General features: G+C 36.6%; 3 protein-coding genes across 7 annotated transcripts in view; all 3 read right to left on the bottom strand.

Moving 5' to 3' along the window:
- LOC144649772 (microfibril-associated glycoprotein 4-like) overlaps positions 1–18,324 on the bottom strand; it is a 60,998-nt gene extending 42,674 nt beyond the window's left edge. The window contains exons 1-5 of one of the 5 annotated variants that reach the window (XR_013569937.1): positions 18,018–18,324; positions 17,707–17,811; positions 17,272–17,343; positions 15,693–16,070; positions 4,691–5,044 (exon numbers count right to left, since the gene is read on the bottom strand). Coding sequence is in view for 1 of the 5 variants with exons in the window: in XM_078509355.1 (XP_078365481.1) it covers positions 4,782–5,044; positions 15,693–16,070; positions 17,272–17,343; positions 17,707–17,811; positions 18,018–18,294 (1,095 nt within the window). In the remaining 4 variants the exon portion in view is untranslated. Of the gene's footprint in view, positions 1–4,676; positions 5,045–15,692; positions 16,071–17,271; positions 17,344–17,706; positions 17,812–18,017 lie in introns of those variants that run through there. The other 4 variants (XM_078509355.1, XR_013569938.1, XR_013569939.1 and 1 more) reach the window with 4 other exon arrangements.
- Positions 5,318–7,418, bottom strand: LOC144651612 (uncharacterized). The gene is made up of 3 exons (XM_078511551.1): positions 7,139–7,418; positions 6,833–6,937; positions 5,318–5,676 (listed from the first exon to the last, which is right to left on the bottom strand). The coding sequence occupies exons 1-3, from the start codon at positions 7,407–7,409 to the stop codon at positions 5,318–5,320; spliced, it is 735 nt and encodes a 244-aa protein (XP_078367677.1). The 5' UTR covers positions 7,410–7,418.
- Positions 12,003–12,851, bottom strand: LOC144649814 (aldo-keto reductaseMSMEI_2347-like). Its single transcript, XM_078509408.1, has 2 exons — positions 12,617–12,851; positions 12,003–12,093 (listed from the first exon to the last, which is right to left on the bottom strand). Exons 1-2 carry the CDS (start codon positions 12,784–12,786, stop codon positions 12,063–12,065), a joined length of 201 nt encoding a protein of 66 aa, XP_078365534.1. The 5' UTR covers positions 12,787–12,851; the 3' UTR covers positions 12,003–12,062.
- Positions 18,325–21,542: the final 3,218 nt, after the last annotated feature.

Here is a 21,542-nt window from a genome sequence, read left to right as displayed (position 1 = left end):
AAAATTAAAAAAAAAATGTGCAAGAGGGGTAGCTACAAGATGAATTGCCATTTTAATTTTTATCATTTTCCCAGTGCTCTCAGATCAATTATTCCAGGCCATTATATGCATGTTAGGGACAGGGCAGTAAAATTTCTTGTTTAGTGAATCATAGTCTCTGGGTTGTGTGCCACTTATTGTTTGAGAGGTTGCCTATTTACCGAGTTAGGATTTCGAGTTGGATTTTGAGTTAGGATTAGGAGTTGGATTTCGAGTTAGGATTTCCAGTTGGATTTTCGAGTTGCTTACCGTACTCAACACTCAGGTTAGCCGACTATACACGCCGGTTAGCCTACTATGCACTCTGGTTAGCCTACTATACACGCCGGTCCGCCTACTATGCACTCCTGTTAGCCTTCTATACACTAGTACTCCTGTCAGCCTACTATTCACTTTGGTTAGCCTACTTTGCACTCTGGTTAGCCAGTTTAAGTTTGGCTTTCAATAATTGTAATGGGTTTTGCTTTGTCAAAAAAAAAATCCTGACTCGAAAATCCTAACTCGAAAATCCAACTCGAAAATTCAACTTGAAATCCTAACTCGAAAATCCAACTTGAAAATCCAACTCGAAATCCTAACTCGGTTGTTAGTCTGTCTCAAGTCTTTTCACAAAGCTTTTTTCTAACTTTGTATCAATGTATAACAATTCATTGTTGTTTTTATATTACTATTTTTGTTTATAAAGTTGAGTGTTTTTAAAAGTCCATTTATTCCTTCAGAACTAAAAATTAGGTCAATATATGCTCAGTTATGAGTGCAAGTTAAAGTTAAAACTGTTTTTGTGATTTGTTTGTAGGTGGATGGAGGAACAAAGATGAAAAAGGAATAATTGTAAACTATTGTTGTTGAATAAAACACCAGTGTCCTGACACATTCAAAACGAAAATACTTTCTTCTCTCACTCTGTATTCTCTCTGTATTTTAATTCAAATTTTAAATTGTATATATTATGTAGTTGTAATTTGTAATCCGAGGGCCGCTTGTTTGTCAGTAGTTTTTACTGTTTGCCGTTACCCTCTTTTAATAATAAAGTTGATTGAAGTTGATTGATCTCACATGTGCAGTTTAATGTAGACAACAAGAGCAAATTTGCTATTCCCAGACTTAAATAAACTGAATTACAAGGATTTTTCAATTTGTAGTCGAAAAAGACCCTCTTGCACACCCTGGAATCTGTGAAAGAATTTTAAAGAAATATTTTGCTATGGAAAATGTTCTGCTGGCATGAACATAAAGATTTTTTCATGTTCTTTACCCTTTGGTAATAACTTGTATATTAGCACAGAATCGAATTCTTTCGGTTCAGAGGGGAATAATTCGTAGCTGCAAAACAATTTCAATGACCAACATTTATTGTACCACCATGACATTTTATTATTGATTTAAGCATCGGTAAATAAGACTCCAACACTGGAAGTAAACTGCATTTTTAATATCAAGCTCTTTTGCTCCTTTTCTGGCCGGGAAATACAATGTACAAGATATAAACCTTAACACAATAATATACATAAAAACTACGAACGGGATAAAAGTTTATAATAGTCAACTCAACATGGGCCAAACAAGGTCGGTCAAGAGCGACGCGTTCGCGTTTTAAAACTCAATCGAATCTCTCGGCAAGATTTGAGCACGTTCAACGTCGAGAAAAGCGCAAGAGTATCGAGAGAGAACGGGATATTAGGCAATACGCGAGCAAAAGTCTGTTGACAAAATTAATTTCCCTCGATATGTTCGCGCTTACATGATTAAAGATTAAATAAAACGGAGGACTTACGAGAAGAGACAGCGAACTACCGTCAATTTTATGGAGGTAAGAAGCTTGTTTATATCGTCAAAGCCTCAACCACGATGAAGAAGAAGTCTGCGGCATGAAATTTAAAAAAAAATTGATATATACTTTCCTTGCGGTTGTCCGCCATCTTGAATTTGGCTACCGCGAAACATGTTATGAAATGCGATCCACTGTTTTGATCAGTGGCGTTTCGTGACGTAAAACAATTGTTTTCGTTTCTTCCAGAAATGGAATCCAACCGAACTGTTAAATTTTAGAACAAGTGCACTGCAAGTAAGTCTGATGAAGGTAGCATTGATTTTGCGGATTCCGCACCGGTTTTTGAAATTCCAAGGGGAGGCTGGGGGAGGCTGAGAAATGGCCATATTGGAAGGGAAGCTTTTCTTTAATTTGCAGATAGTAATCAAGCTACGGCTATAAATATCGATGTTTTGAAGACGCGCGAAAAAAACTTGAAAAGTTTAGCCCGAATTTTTCAAGATGTCACCATTTTCATCCTAGTCATCCGCAGCTAAACTGAAACGCTTGTTAGTTTGAGTGCTCTAATAAAGCAATTGTTAATAAAAGTGGACCATTAGTTTTCGGTTTCCTACGACACAAATATAAATTTTGGCTTTTCAAATCTGTTAAAATGCGTGACAAAGCCCCTTTAATGTTGGCGGCGTCTTTGTGGCTTTTTTCAGCAACAAAAGGAAGCTCTTTTGCGCATGTAATCATTTATTGATACCATAATGTAAACAATGCTGCAATGCGCTAATAACACGGAAGATCTTTACTCAACTGTGTACTTCAAAGTGGATATTTATTAGAAAGAAATGACCGGGATTTGAAAGTCAAGAGAGGGCAACTGAAGGCACTTACCGCAATGATTCGATTTAGCGCCCGGGGCACTTATTTACTTTTGGCACATTAAGGGAGGGCGCTTATTCGAGACAGGGCGCTTATTCGGGACAGGGCGCTTATTTCATTTTTTGCGAAACAACCAAATGTTCAAAACAAAACTTTAATATATTTTAAAATAACTAGCAATAACATAAACTGTAACTGTAACAAATTGTTGAAAGTTCAGTTACTTTTAATACAAGAATTGTTCATTTTAGCAGTAAATATATACATGTACGGTACGGTCAATGTTCATGAGTTCATCTTTTCGACGTCGACGACTTCAGTAGGGGCAGTTAACCACAACAGGAGCGCTTTTAAGAATAGGGGCGCGTATAAGAATGGGGGCGCTTATAAGAATGGGGGCGCTTGGAATAGGGGCGCTTATTAACAAAAACACATTCGAAGGGGGGCGCTTATTCGGAAGGGGGCGCTTATTGGAAGGAGGGCGCTTAATCGAATCATTACGGTACTGAAAGTTTCATTATAATGTAAAAGCTGAGCAGTTGGAGATTTTCATTTCCCCAAAAGGGAACATGAAATTAGAATGCTTTGTTTTTGTGTTTGAAAATTATTCCATGATTTTGGAATTTCAAGAGTTATTTTCAAGACAACAGTATATAAACGCAACAATCACCGAGAAAACGAATTAAATTTAGTGATCAATCCTGAACTTATCTAATTTTTAGATTTTGGGATAATCCTGTTTGTAATATTTGGTTTTATATGGCAAGAACAGTGATCACTCTGATTTTTTAAAAATCTTATTAAAAAAAACAAGAAGAAAAAGCACTCATTCATACAACGAAATCGACGCCTAAAACACCAATGTAATTGCACCTCAATGTTACACTCCTTCTTATAAAAGCGTGAACACTAAAAAATATGTCTGGAATGTTTGTGTTTAGCCAATCACATGCGAGAACTTCAGACCGCAGAAACCACAAACAGTAAATGGGTTTCCATCGGTCACGGAGCAACTTTAGTTCTTATTTTGTTTCAGGATACACGCTCTGTCTTTTTTAAGAATTTAAAGAACTGCTATTCTTTCGTATCGAGGGCCACATCCAGAACATGGTTTCAGGGATTTTTGAAAGAAAAAAAGGACGGTTTCTCTAGCGACGATATACGACATGGTTTAGTGCATGCAGTATGTTGTAGACATGTCTAGACATAAGATGTAAACGCGATAAACCGAATATAAAATACAAAATTGTGGAGTTTTCGTTACTGAATGTAAATCTTTTCGGTAGAACAAGGGATTCGATTTATTTCGGCAAACGATTTCAACCCTTAGGCAATTAGAGGTTCCGTGATCGTAAGACTGCAAACTGCAAAGGCTCCAACGAAAATTATTCAAAATGTTGGCGTGATTGGTGCAAAGTAAACACCTCAATCGCTCAATCGTTTGATTTTCGCTTTTCCTTCCCGCTATCGTTTCGCTGTTATCGAAGAAACAAACCTTCCTTCTATCAGTGTTTAGGTCTGCTACAATAGTTGGGGTGAGACAAAAACCGGAAAATGCAAGCTTATCTCAGTACAAATTGTAACATGCCTTCAGGCGAACGGTAACTGCAGATACGAATTCGTTACAATTTTTGAAAATTGGCGGCAACTGGGGCAAATCGTAGCGTCGGGCGCATCGGTTTTTCAATTTTTTCTATAAAAAAATCACTCAAACCTATTCTTCAGTGGAGCAGTGAATGTTCTCAAAAAGGAAGGAATTACAATTAGTGTGTTTACTTGTAAATTGGAGCGAAACGAGAACCAAATATTGTTCCGTGACCGATGGAAACCCATGTGGTTTCTGCGGTCTGAAGTTCTCGCATGTGATTGGTTAAAAGACAAAGAACATTCCAGACATATTTTAAGTGTTCACGGTTTAATAAGAAGCGGTGTAATTATCGCTGAAGAAACAATAAAATTAAAGCCTGGGAGGCAGACAGTAAGACAGACAAGAAGATTGAATACCAACACCTTTTATTGTTTCCTGATAACTCCTACAATAAAGTGACTTGTTCAGGTAAACTCGGTTACATGCCCCCTCACCGTACAAGAGCACTCGGCTCTAGATCTTAACTGGTTTGATTTTCATCTCAGCTCGTTTAGCGGAGTAGCTGTGCCCTTTCCATTTGTACCAGTTCACACCTTCCCAGGCAGTAGAGTGTTGGCCGTGATGATAGAGACCATTCAGATTGGAGTAGAGACAGCTATTGTACCACCAGGCTCCTCTGTGACTCGTGGCACAGTTGCCAGACCAATTATCGTTGTCTCGATCTTTTGTGGAGAACGCAGAACCACGATGATAGGAAAGTGAGTCACCAGCAGTTCCTACAAAATCACAAAAAAGGGAACATTACACAATGACGATGTCGGTAGACAAAATTAATGACGTGGCGTAACAAACGCGATTGCTTGCCGAAAGACAGACTGAATAAATTTAGTTTACATTTTAAAAGAATGGCCAAATCAAATTCTAAAAACTGGCCAAATCAAATCAATTTTACTTTTTGTTCTGCTGTTAGAGCCGAGTTTCAGTTGATCTTCACAAATGGTGAAATACCTTAATTCAATTCAAATACATACCAGAGTATGTTCCAAGACTCAGCTTGTATTTCTTCTCTCGCTGGAAACACCAAAGAAGCTGTACTCGGCGTAAGCTGTTTTTCCACTCGTGTCTTCCAGTTCCACTCGAAGCCTGCTTCTTTCTTTTGTCAGGCGATGAATGTTGTCCAGTCCAAGCCAAAATTCACCGTTTAGATTTCCAAAGCCTCGTTTGTAGTCATCCCAGCCGCGGTAGAAATCAACCGAGCCATCCAGTCTCTTCTGGAACACTACCCACCCCCCACCGGCTGTTGTTTGGTCACAAAACACATCAAAGGCACCGGCATTGTCAGGATCGATCGTATAAACACCGTTGGTTTTTTTTCCAGCTTTGTACACGCCAGCACAGCTCTTGTAAACTGAAAATGAAAGATAATGCCTTTACTGAAAGTTGACGAGCCAAGCTTAAAAAAACGTACGAAACAATTGTAGTTACATTGCAAACAAAGGGGTGATGTATCACTTAATAAAGACCTGCTAAATAAAGTCTAAATAAAGATTAAGCTACTTGAATTCGAGCCTTAACTGCATTAGGAAATAAAATCAGTCAACTCTCTGACTGTGGACTTACTTTACTAAAAAAAACTGAAAAAAATAGTGAAACTGGATGTTTGGTAATTTTCATTTGCCTATCGGGCTGCTTCATTATTTCATCTAGCATCCTCGATCCTGTTTAGACTCTACGTTAGAAACACCAGAGTTGTTAGCCTATGACGGTATTTGTTTTAGTAGGTTTCCAGCGGCGTAGCCAGTTTTTTGAAGAGTTGTATGCCTGGTCAATCGGCCGTAAGGGACGCTTTTTGAGTGGGGTGGGGCAGAGGAAGTCTGCTAAGGAAATTGTTTTGGATCAAGACTCTTCAAAATTTGTTCTCCTTCACTTTTCTGCTTATGTTATGTGTATTTCATAGCACCTAAATTATAGCATTTCATAGGAAGGAATTGTGCCAGTTTTCACTCATTCCAAAATAGACGCACTTGTTTTTTGCGGCGTATGCCATTGTGGATTTTTCTGTCACCTGGCTAGTCCATGTAGTCTAGAAGGCTCCCGAGTTTGCACTTGTTAGATGAGCCATGATCTCATCGCGAAAGAGTAATTGCGAAACATATAACGCTAAGGTACGTTACAAATTGCTTTCCATTTCTTCTTGAAAGCGTTTCAGCCGGATTTTTCTATCATCATACATTTCAAAAATAGGGTTGGGATGAAATAATTTTGTAGGCCCGGGCCTACGGGCCTATAGGCTGGCTACGCCCCTCACCGTGCATGGCAGCGCTCAGCGAAATTATAACAACGAGCAACACTGGAATTAGTAGAAAACCCGGGCTAGTTATAATCATCCTATCAGCTTCTCAGCGAAACGCAACACAAATGAGCGTCTTATTTTATTGTTCTACATTCCTAACTAAATCTGAATTTTAATACATTCACAATGATCTGAGGTGTGTAACCTAATTGACTGACGGGTTGGATCACTCCAAAATTAAATCTGATCCGAATAGATTAAGTTAGTTAACCTTTTGCAATCGTTTCGTTTTCTTTGCAAGATTTGATATCTTCTCGCATCCCGCTGAGCTCCTTCTTTATTTCATGAAGTAACTCTTCGATTGTTGTGTTCGGTCCTGCGTAAAATTAAAAAAAAATGTTGTAAGCGAAATGGTATTTTTAAGTCCAAAGAATTTAACTTTTAGCTATAAACCGAGGCAACTGGAAGTTTTGTCATCAAATTTGATCTCAACAATCAAAGACAAATTCTTTATTGAAAATGTACATGTATCAGGGATTTCATTTTATAATTTACACAATACATTAAGTTTACATACCTTCACAAATAGTTTTGTTTTCTTTCAAAGATTTGATTTCCTCTCGAATCTCGCTGAAGTCCTTCTTTACTTCACGAAGCAGCGCTTCGATCTTCTTATTTGGTCCTGCGTAAAAATTGTTGGACATATACATGTTTTGACATTTGGAATCCGCGTTAGAAACATCAGAGCTGCCAGCGTTTGTTGTTATTTTCTGAGATGTGGCAGTGCTCAGTGTAGTTATAACAAGGAGCACATACACCAGACTCGAGAAAAAACCTGGGTTAGCCATGATCGTCTTATCAGCTTCTCACTGAAACTAAACTCAGTTAAGCGTCATCGGTCGAATGGTCAGAGATCAGCTGAATGACGTTTTTGTTTCGCATCCTCATTAACGAGACGGAATTGTTTTCCATTCGATGTGAACTATTTACACAGGTGGGCTACATATCCAATCAAAAGAACGCTCGTAACCACAATCTCAACACGCTTTTAGCAAAGGTAAACAGCCTGGTTAAAAATATGTTCTTCAAACATCGAAAAGATAATTAATCACTAGGAAAACGAAAAGGAATTGGGGTTTATTTCGAAGAGAAATATCAAAGCTTTTAAGTTAGATTAAAGCGATATATTGGTGAAAAAAATCTAAAGAGAGCCTTTCCGTGTTAAATTGTTATGTAAACATTTTAGCTATATTTTAACTAATTGTTGACTCTGGAAATTGTGTCTTGTGTTTCCACGCACGGAAGAATTAATGCTCAAACAAAGCGAAGGGTAAAGGAAATTGCATAATGCACGAAAAAAAAACGTCACTACTTCGCAATCTTTCGTAATACTCATTCTCGCTCAAGCATGTTCTCAAAAATGTCACAAATCCATCTCTTCTCAATCTTTTCGCTAGTTATCACTTATATTGTTATACTTAACGTTCTGCGATCGATCATATCCAGAAACAAAACATTATTTATATTAAAAATTGCGGTTAAGAAGCTTTTAAAATATCACTTAACGTTTTCGATCTATTTGAGATATGATCAAATAGATCGAAAACGTTAAGTGATATTTTAACAGCTTTTTAACCTCAATCTTTAATTTATTTTATCGGCGAAATGTACATACATAAAACACTATTTATTTCTGGAATAGCTGCTTGTTGCGTAGGTTTCTGACAAGAATTTCTCGTTTTCGCAGTAACTAATATTTTTTGGAGCGAATTTTATGGAAATGCATGATTTAACCTGAAAACAGTTGAACTCACAGTTTTGTTCCTACCTGTTCGTATCAGAGAAAGTTGAATATTTTACTTTTTGATAGATAGCTGAACCTCCGTTCCGCATCACAAAATATGTCAATAGACCACAGGGTGCCCATACAAGCGGCGTGACTGTTTGTATGTTCGAAATATAAAGAAATGTATGGGGATTTTGAAAGCGTCTTATTATCGTTAACTTATTTCAAGTAATGTCTATGTTTAAGTTCAAAATAAACGTAAACCTACCTCAACTGTTGTATTTTGTCGTTTCTTCGGCTCAAAATGGCGAATTTGGGCGATTTGGAACAGTCAACGCAAAACCCTTCAAATCGCCCAAATTCGCCATTTTGAGCCGAAGAAACGACAAAATACAACAGTTGAGGTAGGTTTACGTTTATTTTGAACTTAAACATAGACATTACTCGAAATAAGTTAACGATAATAAGACGCTTTCAAAATCCCCATACATTTCTTTCGCTTGTATGGGCCCCCTGTGAATAGACAGTGAAAGAGAATACATGAAAATCTTTAACTATACGGAGCACATGTTCGCGAACCAACAAATTCTTAGAACTAACGTTGCAATAAAAGTATGGCTACCACTAAGAGAAATTAATATTCCGAGCAATTCATGAGAAATGATGGTTCAATTTAATTGGAAATCAAATGACTAATCATTTTGTCTGAATGTATTGCTCCCAAATCTGTGACACGCAAAGACCACAGAGAATAACATCAAACGGATAAATTGAACATTGCGAAAATCAGTTTACTCCGAGCTCTATCTGTATCAGGACAAACAGAATAAAGGATAATGATAATAATTATCATCAGAATCAGGGCAACTCCGGATCGAGATACAGACACTAATCAAAACTTTTTATTATTATTATCATAGGCGTGGTTATGACTGAAACTTTTAATTTCAATTCAGGGCAATTGAATATTCTGGCTGTCCTTGCTTGCACAAGCTGTGTAAAGGTGTGAGCGTCTGTATAAAAACGTTTCCTTTATTAAAATGTTTTTATTTTCGACATTTAATCTACTGACCCAAATTATAACGAAAAGAAGAGAGAAGCCCTCGACTTAAATCTGTACGTATTAGCTGGCTTACTTTATAATAAATAACGGATAAAAACTTTGTTAAAGAACTAAACACAGTAAATCTTTTATTGGTTATTGGTTATTGCGTCCCGAAGATGCATGGCTTATACTGAAAAGCATCGAAATGTTCTGGCTTCTAACCACTTTTATTTTGTCTTTGGCGAGGAAACAAATACTCTGAAATCCATGCCATAAGAGATAGCTTCTAACTAGTAAAGGTGATTGACGGTGCTATATTTAATCAGGAAAAGATTGCGTGCGTGTATGTGGACAGAACACATTACATGGCGTTTTCAAATGTATGGCAACATGAATAATTTACAACTGAATCGTGCACAGTAGAACGTATCGAAAAAAGTTAAAGAAAATGCTTCTATCTTGACTCGATTGGATTGATTTTATCTAAATACATTTTGATTTGATTCTTTTTTACTTACCGTGCGTGCGTAGTTCATCCGATGAAAATGACGTGGGGGACAATGCTGACGTCGGCCCTAGCTCGAAATTTCGACTTTCAGTGCCATTTGTACCATGTCATTGTTATTTCTTTTCCAAAAGAGTGAGTTTCTGATAGTTTTTGGCGAAAAACGATATCTATGGAACTTTTCAGTTCGATTGTAAAAGTTGTGCTGTAAGGTTAATTTGGATATTACAGTCAACTCTCGCCTTGCGGACACCCCGCTATTGCGGACACTCGCTATTACGGACAAAATCCAGATCCCCGGCGAATAAGGTTTGACTGGAAATGACTCCCGCTATTACGGACTCTCGCTATTACGGACACTAAACGACGCCCCGAGCGTGTCCGCTATAACGAGAGTTGACTGTATTTGTATTTTGGCGTTTAAAACTCAAAATTGATCGTCTGAAAGAACTTGTTTACGGTTGAATACGGTGACAATTCGATATTTTTATATTAACTTAAGCCGAATTAAATAATAAATTTAAATTTATTTTTTATTGAACATAAATTTGAGAAAAGTTCGTAAAAGCAAGTATGACCGGAGGGTACAAATTACAACTGTTAGATTAAATTTGAGTCCTTTTACCCCACATATTTAGCTATTAAATTCACAACAATAAATACAAATAGCAGCTTTTTTAATTATAGAATATGGAATTTATAACTGATAATTCCCCAGCTGTCTCAAGTTGTCTATTTTATACGGACTCCAGTAACGCCAAATGCAGGAAAAAAAATTCCTAGTTGATGCGTGACACTTTAAAAAATCAAGTACTATGTAGACCAAAAAAATAAAAAAATGTAAAAAAAATGTTGTTGAAAGTGTCATTTTGTGTAGTAAGCACAAACGTTTCGGTTTCACACTGAAGAATTGAAGGGCTGTGCCCGAAACGTTTGTGTTTTTAGTTTCCAGTAACTTCATACGATCTGCATCCATGAAAAAAAATTGTGGACAATTAAGTTTTGATTCTGCTCGCTCTATCATTGATAGCAAACGCTGAAAACTAAACTTTATTGTTTTGTACTGTTGTAAATGTATGTCATAAAGTTTTCCATTTTAAGAAGGCAAAGCCATGTTTAATTTAAATAATACTGTCGTTTAACACTAGATCATTTGGAAACACTTAAGGAACCTAGAAAACACTAGGGCTCGTGCTTTTTTGAATTATATGGTTTTCTCACGTGGAGTTGACCTGGATATTTTATGGACTGTGCAATTATCAGGAGGGGAGTGGTTCTAAAATAAATACAACACGGCTTAAGGAGGCTGACAACTGTTTCCAGCTCTTATACTTTGATGGGTCAGTGATACAAATATTCAGTATCAGTTGGTACTACGAAAATGGTAAAAAAATGCCCAATCGTTGGGTAAACAAATTCTGGTCATTTTCAAGATGTCACTGGTAGCCATAGCAATTGTATCACCTGTTAAATATAACCCTCAATTTTCGCTTTAAGTGCTTATTATTTTAAAACAATTTCGGTGACCCCATGCTAATACATAACTCACAGCGGTTTCAGAGCCACCTTAAATTCTTAACAAATATAGTGGATCATGCATATTGTCATGATTTCAAAGTTTGGTCACCACAAAAATGTCTTCTCGTATTACTCCTGATTTCTTGATTCCAATTTCAGCTTCCTTTCTTCAACATTTAAAGAAAGTTGTTGCTTTAGTAATATAGTTACTCGTGTTGATAGAAAAAAATCCACCCAACCTATTCCAGGAAACTATTCAATGATTTTCTGGGGACTAAGATTACGAACGTTTTCTTGCTTCTCTTATCTTTCTCGGTTGACGCTTCTTTCTTAGCCTTTCTCTGTACAGTTAACGCATAAGTAACAGCCCAATCTAAAACACTGATCTAGATAGTACATAATTTGTTGGGGTTTGATTTGTGATGTTGTTTGATCGAGGGAAGAATCACGGTTTTTTCAGGCAGCTGTTATTTGACCTTAAATTAACATTTTTGTAACTGCATGGAAAATTATTTAACAAAAATTAAAAGATTTATAATAATAATATTTATTATTTGAAAGATTATAAGGTGTAAAGTTGTTGTTGTTGTCATTTCTGCCACGACTCAAGAGAGCTGGCCATCTGTTTAGCCTCACATCACTTGTCACTAGTTAAACTCTTTATGGTACTTCCACTTACTATGGCCAGAAAAGAACAATTAAGAATTACTTTCTGAGCAATTATTTTAAGGTCATTGCCCCGAAATAGAACTAGACATAGATTTTCAACCAAACTTTGCCTACTTGTTAATTACCTAAAGGGGCCTTAATTTTTGAAATATAAAAGTGGAGTCCCCATATTCGTTAGGAGCAGGGAGACCTTGTATATACCACATAATTTCTTATAAATTCCCTTGTAAGTACTGGTAAAGTACACATTTCCAGTGATACGGTAATTTATTTTTCTAACGTATTTTTTGTGGGGCATTATTTAAGTAAAACACGGCGATTTTTATAGGTAAAAACGTCAAGTATACGTATTTTGTGAAGCAAATGTTATTACATCAGGGGGGAGACCAAGAAAACTCTCTCTCCGTTGCCTTGTACACTCATGCCTGTATACCCAGCTGACAAAATTGCCTTGCTACGCATGTAAATTACACTTCAATTACTGTTACAATAATAATGAAAATGATACCTTGGCCTGATCATTCGCACTTACTCATAAAAAGCAGCAGTATCGATCATGCGGTATCCATTCTGCAAAGCAAATTTCACAGCTTTCCTGCAGTCTTCACCCAAGGCTTTGTACACACCGAGACCGAACAACGGCATTTTACGGCCATCGTTTAACGTGACTTTTGCTTGAATACCTTCTCCTTCTAAATTCATCGTCGCGAGCCTCGTTAATGGCCGAAACCCCGTTGAAAAGCGGGAAAAGTACAGTGGTCGTATAAAACCTTGCAAAAGGCAAAATCTGACAGGCATTGTGATGCTGCGGAAGGACAACTGGGTGGCCTGGGTACTGGTTTACACTCCGCGCGCCGAGGCAACGAAATCACGCTCCAACAATTTGGATTGTCACGGGGTTGTCACACAATCTATCGGTAGCGTTTGATGAAGCTAAAAAAATATTTACATTGAACTTGCTTTTTCTTTCGTTTTCTTTACTTAAAACCTACATTTCGGCAATGATTACTCAGTGTCTTAATCAGGATTAAATTTTAGAACAACTGCACTGCAAGTAAGTCTGATGAAGGCAGCACAGTGATTTTGCAGAATCCGCACCGCGCAACGGTTTCTGAAACTCCTGAGGGAGGCTCGGGGGGACTGAGAAACAGCCATATTTGAAGGGAAGCTTTTCTTTAATTTGCAGATAGTAACCAAGCTACGGCTATAGATATCGATGTCTTGAAGACGCGCGAAAAAAAAAACTTCAAAAGTTTAGCCCCAACTGTTTCATGATGTAATCCATTTTCATCCTAGTCATCCACAGCTAAAAACGCTCGTTAATAGTTTCAGTGCTCTAATAAAGCAATTGTTAATAAAAGTAGACCATTAGTTTTAGATTTCCTACGACGCAAATATAAATTTTGGCTCTGTTAAAATCCTTGACAACGCCTTATTTATGTTAGCGTCTTTGTCAGGTGACTTGTCGAGACTTGTGCAGCAACAGGAAAAGAATGCTGCAATGCGCTAATAACACGGAAGATCTTTATTCCATGATTTTGGATTTTCAAGAGTTATTTGCAAGACAAGAGTATAAAAAACGCCAAGTACCGAGCAAAAAGAGTTAAATTTGAAGTGACAAATCCATATGTCATCTAATTTTCCATTTTTAGGATTATCCTGTATGTAATATTTTTTTACGGCAAGAACAGTGATCACTCTAATTTCTTAAAAAGCCTATTTTAAAAAAACAAGAAGAAAAAACACTCCGATCTTACAGCGTTTCTTAATTTTGAAGTCGACGCCTTAAACACCAAGTACTATTTCAAAAACGAGTGCGAGTGTTTCATCACGATTTCCAAACACGAGAAAACAGATGAAAGCACGAGGCCGCTTCGGCCGAGTGCTTTCATCTGTTTTCGAGTTTTTTGAAATGAGTTTTTGAAATGACGAGTTTTTGAAATGACTTCTCTAAAGAAACAATACAAAATTATGCAGTGTCGTATTTTTTCCCATTTTTCTTTAAAATGCCTTGTATGTGTGATTTGTTGTATTCAGTCGGCATTCATTGTATTTGTGAGCTTTTGTTTTTAATTATCCAATAGTTTCGCGTTGCACCAAATTTGTATACTAAAATGGTTGTGAACTTGAAGGGATTTACATATTGTTTTTGCCATGGCCGAAGGAAGGTTTCGCTCCCCGAAAACAATCGAGGAAGAAGAACTTTGCGTAGAGAGAGCAGTACCGAAGTCTACCAGATATAAAAATAAGTGGGCAATAGGGATTTTTGAGGATTGGCAACGAGTGCGAAGTGTCAATGTTCCAATACTCGAGGTTGGTGGAGTTTTTAAAGAGTATGAATTGCACAAAGTTCAGCCGCTTACGTTAAGCCGCTAAGCCGTTAAGCCGTTAAGTTCAGCCGCTTACGCCGCTTACGCCGCTTAAGTTTCTCAGAATGTGGATATGGATACTATGCCAGTCTGTTTTGGCGACTTTAAGAAATGTACTGTAAACTTTAATTTCAAATGACTTAGGCTTGTCAGTTTGTAATTTGAAATGTTTTTCCTGGTCATTGTTTATTAAAAATTAATGATTCATGTAAAGCTGTGTTTGAGTAATATATGAATATGCAGATTAAGAACAATTTTTTCACTAGTGATGAAAACGTGATGAAACACTAGTGATGAAAACGTGATGAAACACTAGTGATTTTCAACTGGTGTTTCATTGAGTTTCCAACTCATCCACCTGACCCGAATGGGGCGCTCTGGTTGGCTTATAACGTCATGAATTATTAATGAGTTTGAGAATGTAATTTACCACCTTAATATTAATTATCGCTGAAGAAACAAAAAAAAATCAAGGCCTGGGAAACAGACATTGAGACAGACAAGTAGATTGAATACCAACACCTTTTATTAATATTGTTTCCCGATAACTCATACAATAAAGTGATTTGGTCAGGTTAACTTAGGTATATGTTTGATTTTCATCTCAGCCCGTTTAGCGGAGTAGTAGGCGCCTTTCCAGCGAAACCAGTTCACACCTTCCCAGGCAGTAGAATGTGTGCCGTTGTGATAGAGACCATTCAGATTGGATTCGAGACAGTTATTGTACCACCAGGCTCCCTTGAATGTCGTGGCGCAGTTGCCAGAATTGTTGTCGTTGTCACGATCTTTGGTGGAGAACGCGGCACCACGATGAGGGGCAAGTGAGTCACCAGCAGTTCCTACAAAATCATACAAAAATGGTGATATGCAGAATAATTGACATGACACAAAGAAAGCTTGCTGGACACTTGACGACAGCATTTCACTATAAAATTAGATTTTGGTATATTTTAAATAAGTACTCTATATGTTAATTGGTTAGCTTATTTCAATTTTGACTATCATTTCTTATTATATTATAATACATTTTGTATTTGTATTGCATTTTGGTATTGGTAAGCAGTTTCTAACGTGATTTCACTTAGGTTAATGTTAGGTTTAACCCCTTAATTTGCAACCTGTGTGCCGCCATGAACAACGAATCAAATGAATATCCAAAACTTGATCTTCGCAAAATAGTAAAATACTCGAATTTCAAACTGGAGAGGGATAAAGCGACAAAAATGTTCAAACACATACCAGAGTATGTTCCAAGACTCAGCTTGTATTTGCTTCTCTCGCTAGCAACACCAAAGAAGTCGTACTCGGCGTAAGCTGTTTTTCCGGTGGTGTCTTCAAGGTCCACTCGAAGCCTGCTTCTTTCTTTTGTTAGGCGGTGAATCTTGTCCAGTCCTAGCCAAAATTCACCGTTCAGATTTCCGAAGCCTCGTTTGTAGTCATCCCAGCCGCGGTAGAAGTCAACCGATCCATCTAGTCTCTTCTGGAACACCGTCCACCCCTCACCGGCTGTTGTTTGGTCACAAAACACATCAAAGGCACCGGCATTGTCAGGGTCGATCGTATAAACACCGCTTATTCGCTTGCCAGCTTTGTACACGTCAGCACAGTTCTTGTGACCTGAAAATAAAAGATTTTACATACATACATACATTACGGACGCCATCTTGCCGCTAACTACGTTGCCATGGAAATTTTATAATTTCACATGTGAAATTATAAATTAACGTTAAAATTTCGCGCCAAAATTAAGGAGTAATTTGTCATCTATGATGTTAGTGATAAATTATCACCCCTTTATTTTCAATTTTCGTACGTTTTTTTAGCTCGGCAAATCAACAAAACGAACAAATTTTGCTTTGTTAATGTTACTTATACTAAAAGTTGATTTGCCGAGCTAAAAAAACGTACGAAAATTGAAAATAAAGGGGTGATAATTTATCACTAACATCATAGATGACAAATTACTCCTTAATTTTGGCGCGAAATTTTAACGTTAATTTATAATTTCACATGTGAAATTATAAAATTTCCATGGCAACGTAGTTAGCGGCAAGATGGCGTCCGTAATAAAAGATGTTTTAAAGCTTAAACTGTGTACAATTTTGCTTGAATTTCATCTTAGCCACCTAGCCTTGGCCATGTAATAAAACTTTTGATGATATTTTATATTTCAAAACATCAAAACGACTTCAAGACTTAAGCCAATTAATGGCATCGAGCGGATTTTTGAGCGTTTTACACGGGCACCGTTTTCAGTTCATTCAAGACGAACCACGGTCATAATGTGAGAAATAATTGACAGTTGATTCATCTTTGAAACTTTTTGTCAACAGCAAAAAGGAATCTCTAAAAGGTTTTCTTCAAAGACTAAAAAACTGGCGAACTTGAGCAAAATGTTTGCTTTCAACTTTTCAAAGCTAGGAGTTCGCGATGCAATATACCAGTCAAAAACCTACGATTGCAAGCGTAATTTGTCACCTATGATATTAAAATGTAATCAAATGGTATATTCGTGAAATTAGAAAATAATTTCACTTGCATTTTGTCAAAATGCTAATAATTTACCGAGCCTAATTGTAAATTTTTATAATTTTGACAAAACGCGCGTGAAATTATTTCCTAATTTCACTCGTCACCATTTGATTACCAATACTTATCTTAACAAAGACCTGCTTAATAAAGTCTAAATAAAGATAAGGCTGCTTGAATTTAAATCTTAACAGAATTAGGAAATACAAACAGTCCAACAAAGGCTTAACAAAATAAACAGGCCAAACTGGTTATTTTCTGTTATGTAAGGTTATTTTCATTAGCCTACCTTTACATTTTACCATTTCACTGAGCTCCTTCTTTATTTCATGAAGCATCACTTCGATCCTCTTGTGGGATCCTGCGTAAAAATTGTTGCGATGTTTAGACTCTGCTTTAGAAACTCCAGCGTTGTTAGCATAAGACCTTATTTTCTGGTAGATTTATGGCAGCGCTCAGTGAAATTATAGCAAGGAGCACAAATACTAGACTCCGGCGGTAAAAAAACCGGGCTTGTTGTGATCATCTTATCAGCTTCTCATCCTCCAGCTTGTCAGTGAAACTCAATTCAAGTGAGCTTCTAATTTTATTGTGCTACATTCCTAACTAAATCTGAACTTTCAAGCATTCACAATGCTCTGTGGGGTGTAAACTGGTTTGACTGACAGGTTGGATCACTCTAAAAACTGATCCGAATGGATTAAGTTAGTTAACTTCTACATACCTTCGACAATCGTTTTCTTTTCTTTCAAAGATTTGATATCCTCTCGCATCTCGCTGAGCTCCTTCTTTATTTCATGAAGAAGCTCTCCGATTGTTGTGTTCGGTCCTGCGTAAAGTAAAAAAAAAAAAAGAATTGTTGTAAGGCGAAATCGTATTTTTAAGTCCAAAGAATTTTTAAACGTTTAACTATAAACCGAGGCAACTGAAAGTTTTGTCATCACAATTGATCTCAACAATCAAAGATAAATTTTTTATCGAAAATGTATCAGGGATTTTATTTTACAATTTACACAATACGTTAAGTTTACATACCTTCACAAATCGTTTTGTTTTCTTTCAAAGATTTGATTTCCTCTCGAATCTCGCTGAAGTCCCTTTTAACTTCACGAAGCAGTGTTTTGATCTTTTTATTCGGTCCTGCGTAAAAATTGTTGGACATATACATGTTGTGACATTTGGAATCCGCGTTGGAGGCTCCAGAGCTGCTAGCGTTTGTTGTTATTTTCTGAGAGGTGACAGTGCTCAGTGTAGCTATAACGAGGAGAACGTGCACCAGACTCAAGAAAAAACCCGGGCTAGCCAAGATCATCTTATCAGCTTCGCAGTGAAACTGAACTCAGTTGAGCGTCATCCGTTGAATGGCCAGACTACAGCTGAATGACATTTTTGTTTCGTTTCCTCGGAAACCAGACGGTATTGTCTTCGATTCGATGTTGACTATTTGCACAGTGGAGGCTACTATCCAATCAGAAGAACGCTCGTAGCCACAATCTGAACACGTTTTAGCAAAGGCAAACAACCTCATGGTAAAAACATGTTCCTCAAATATCGAAAAGATAATCGCCAGGAAATCGAAAAGAAATTGGGATTTATTTCGAAGAGAATTAGCAAACTTTTAAGTTAGATTAAAGCGATGTATTGGTAAAAAATCTAAAGAGAGGCCTTTCCGTGTTAATTGTTATGTAAACATTTTAGCTATATTTTACCTTATTGTTGACTCTGTAAATTGTGTCTCGTGTTTCCACGCACGGAATCATTAATGCTCAAGCACAGCGAAATTAAGTCAAGGAAATAAAGTACATGCAGACAACTTTGCAATCTTCCGTATTACTCATTCTCGCCCAACGATCTTCTCAAAAATTTCGATTCGCAAACCCATCTATTCTCACTCTTTCCGTTAGTTATCACTTATATTATTATTGTTATTAATATTATTATTTTTATCATTATTTTAAAACGTTCTGCGATCCAGAAACGAAGTACTATTTCGTTGTGGAATCGCTGCTTGTTGCGAAGGTTTCTGACAAGAGTTTTCTCGTTTTTGCAGTAACTATTATTTTTTGGAGCGACCTTTACACAATAATGATAAAGATGCATGATTTAACTTGAAAGTAGTTGAACTCACAGTTTTTTTCTGTTCTGTTCGTATGGAAGTTGAATATTTTACATTTTGAGTCTTTGGCGTGAGATTTACCAACATACAGCTTTCAATTGAAAGCTAAATAGAATAATAAAATTTCAAATTGTCAGATACTGTAGCTGAACCTCCGTTGCGCATCACAAAAATTGTCAATAGACAGTGAATGAGAATAAAAGAAAATCAAAAACTATGCGGAACACATGTTGACGAACCAAAATTTTTTTTAGAACTAACGCTGCAATAAACTAAAAGTGTGATTACCACTTAGGAAAATTAATATTTCGAGCAGTTCATAAGGAATGATGATACAGTTGAAATGTTAATCAAATGTTTAGTCATTTTGTCTGAATGTTTTGGTCCCAAATCTGTGACACGCAAAGACCACAGAGAATAACATCAACCTCTCAAACGAATAAAGTAAACCTTGCGTAAATCAGTTTACACCGAGCTCTATCTGTATTAGGACAAACATATTAAATGATAATGACAATAATTATTGTCAAGATCAGGGCAACTCCTTATCGAGCTACAGACACTAATAAAAACTGTTTTTATTATCATGTCGTGGTTCTGACTGAAACTTAAATTTCAATTCCGGGCACTTGAATATTCTGGCTGTCCTTGCTGGCACAAGCTGTGTAAAGGTGTGAGCGTCTGCAGAAAACCGTTTCCTTCATTAAAATGTTTTTATTTTTTGACATTTAATTTAGTGGCCCAAATTGAAACGAAAAGAAGAGAGAATCCTTTGACTAAAATCTGTACGTATTTGCTGGCTTACTTTATAATATAAAACTATAGAAAATATAAAACTTTGATAGGAACTGGCTAAATTAAATATAGTAAATCTTTTATTGGTTATTGCGTCCCGGAGATGCATGGCTTATACTGAAAGACATCGAAGTGTTCTGGCTTTTTTAAAAGTGCTTTAAACCACTTTTATTTTGTCTCTGGCGAGGAAACAAATACTCTGAAATCCATGCCGTAAGAGATAGCTCTTAACTAGTAAAGGTGATTGACGGTGCTATATTTACTCACGACAAAATTGCGTGCAGTATGTGGACAGAACACATGGCGTTTTCAAATGTATGACAACATGTATAACAACTGAATCGTCGGTGCCCAGCAAAACGCAACGAAAAACAATTAAAGAAAATGCTTCTATCTTGACTCGATTGGATTGATTTTATCTAAATACATTTTGATTTGATTCTTTTTTACTTACCGTGCGTGCGTAGTTCATCCGATAAAAATGACTTTTGGGGACAATGCTGACGACAACCCTGGAACGAAATTTCAACTTTCTGTGCCCCTGTGCCATGCCATTGTTATTTCTTTTCCAAAAGAGTGAGTCTCTGATACTTTTTGGCGAAAACCTATATCTAGGAAATTTTTCTGTTGAATTGTAAATGTTGTGCTGTAAGGTTCGTTTATTCCACGTTTATGTTATACCCGTCTTTTCTTGTTAAGATACATTAACAGTAATAGTCTGTTAATTTGGAAATTATTTGCATTTTGGTTTATAACTTAAAATTGAATTTTTTTATTTAAAATTATTTAAAATTGAAATTTATTTTTTTTACAAAATTTAGCAAATGCCGTCGAAACTCAAACTGACACAAACCAATCAATGGTTCTCGAAAAGATATAAGTTAAATATATGGACAATAAGAATTTCACAATTTTTTTAACAATTTCGGTGTCCTCCATTTAAATCAAAACAATCCCTTTTTGTTAATAAATCATAAAATTTCTGATCAATTTGATTTCGACTGGACCGAAATTTTCCACAATTTTGGCACAGAGAATACCGTTCCACCCGTTTTACTAGAGAGATTATGCGAAGGAGTTTAAATCTGGTCGATGTCAGTCCGTCCAAACGAGCCTTAATAGTTGGTTAGAAACAGGTAAAGTTAGCCTTTCCGCAAATTTGAAGCGACAATTCCTGATCTCATCTAATTTTCCATTTTTGAGTCTAATGCTTGCGTGCGCTTTGCGCATGCGCATTAGACTCTTTGTTATATGAAAAAAGCTGTTAGCAATCCCAAGGGAATGGTTCGGGATCGATAATCGTTCGCTGTAAAGTAGAAAACAATGATCAGCTGCAAGAACGGACTCCGTACGGACACGCACGATTAGTTTCAATTAAAAACAGCCAATCAGCGACACGTGTTCCCACGCATAATTAAAAGTTCTTTCTCAAGTCACGATTATTCAACACTTGAACAGGACGTAATAATTTTCCAGTTAAGACATTTGTAAGCTTTTTGTGAAAATAAATCTTCGTTTTCAGTTCAGTTAAGCACTTGTGTTTTCGTCTTGCTTAAAAAGCAAGACGTCTTTGAGAAAAAATATTTCGACGGCGACTCGCGTTTATTTACACAATGCGACCAAATATTTATTTTGTTTTAAAAAATAGA

The sequence above is a fragment of the Oculina patagonica genome, chromosome 4 (genome assembly GCF_052425735.1).
Source record: "Oculina patagonica isolate OP01 chromosome 4, crgOcupat, whole genome shotgun sequence".
Taxonomy (NCBI): domain Eukaryota; kingdom Metazoa; phylum Cnidaria; class Anthozoa; order Scleractinia; family Oculinidae; genus Oculina; species Oculina patagonica.
Note: the sequence above shows the minus strand (reverse complement) of the source record. Positions and strands in the feature narration are given on the sequence as shown.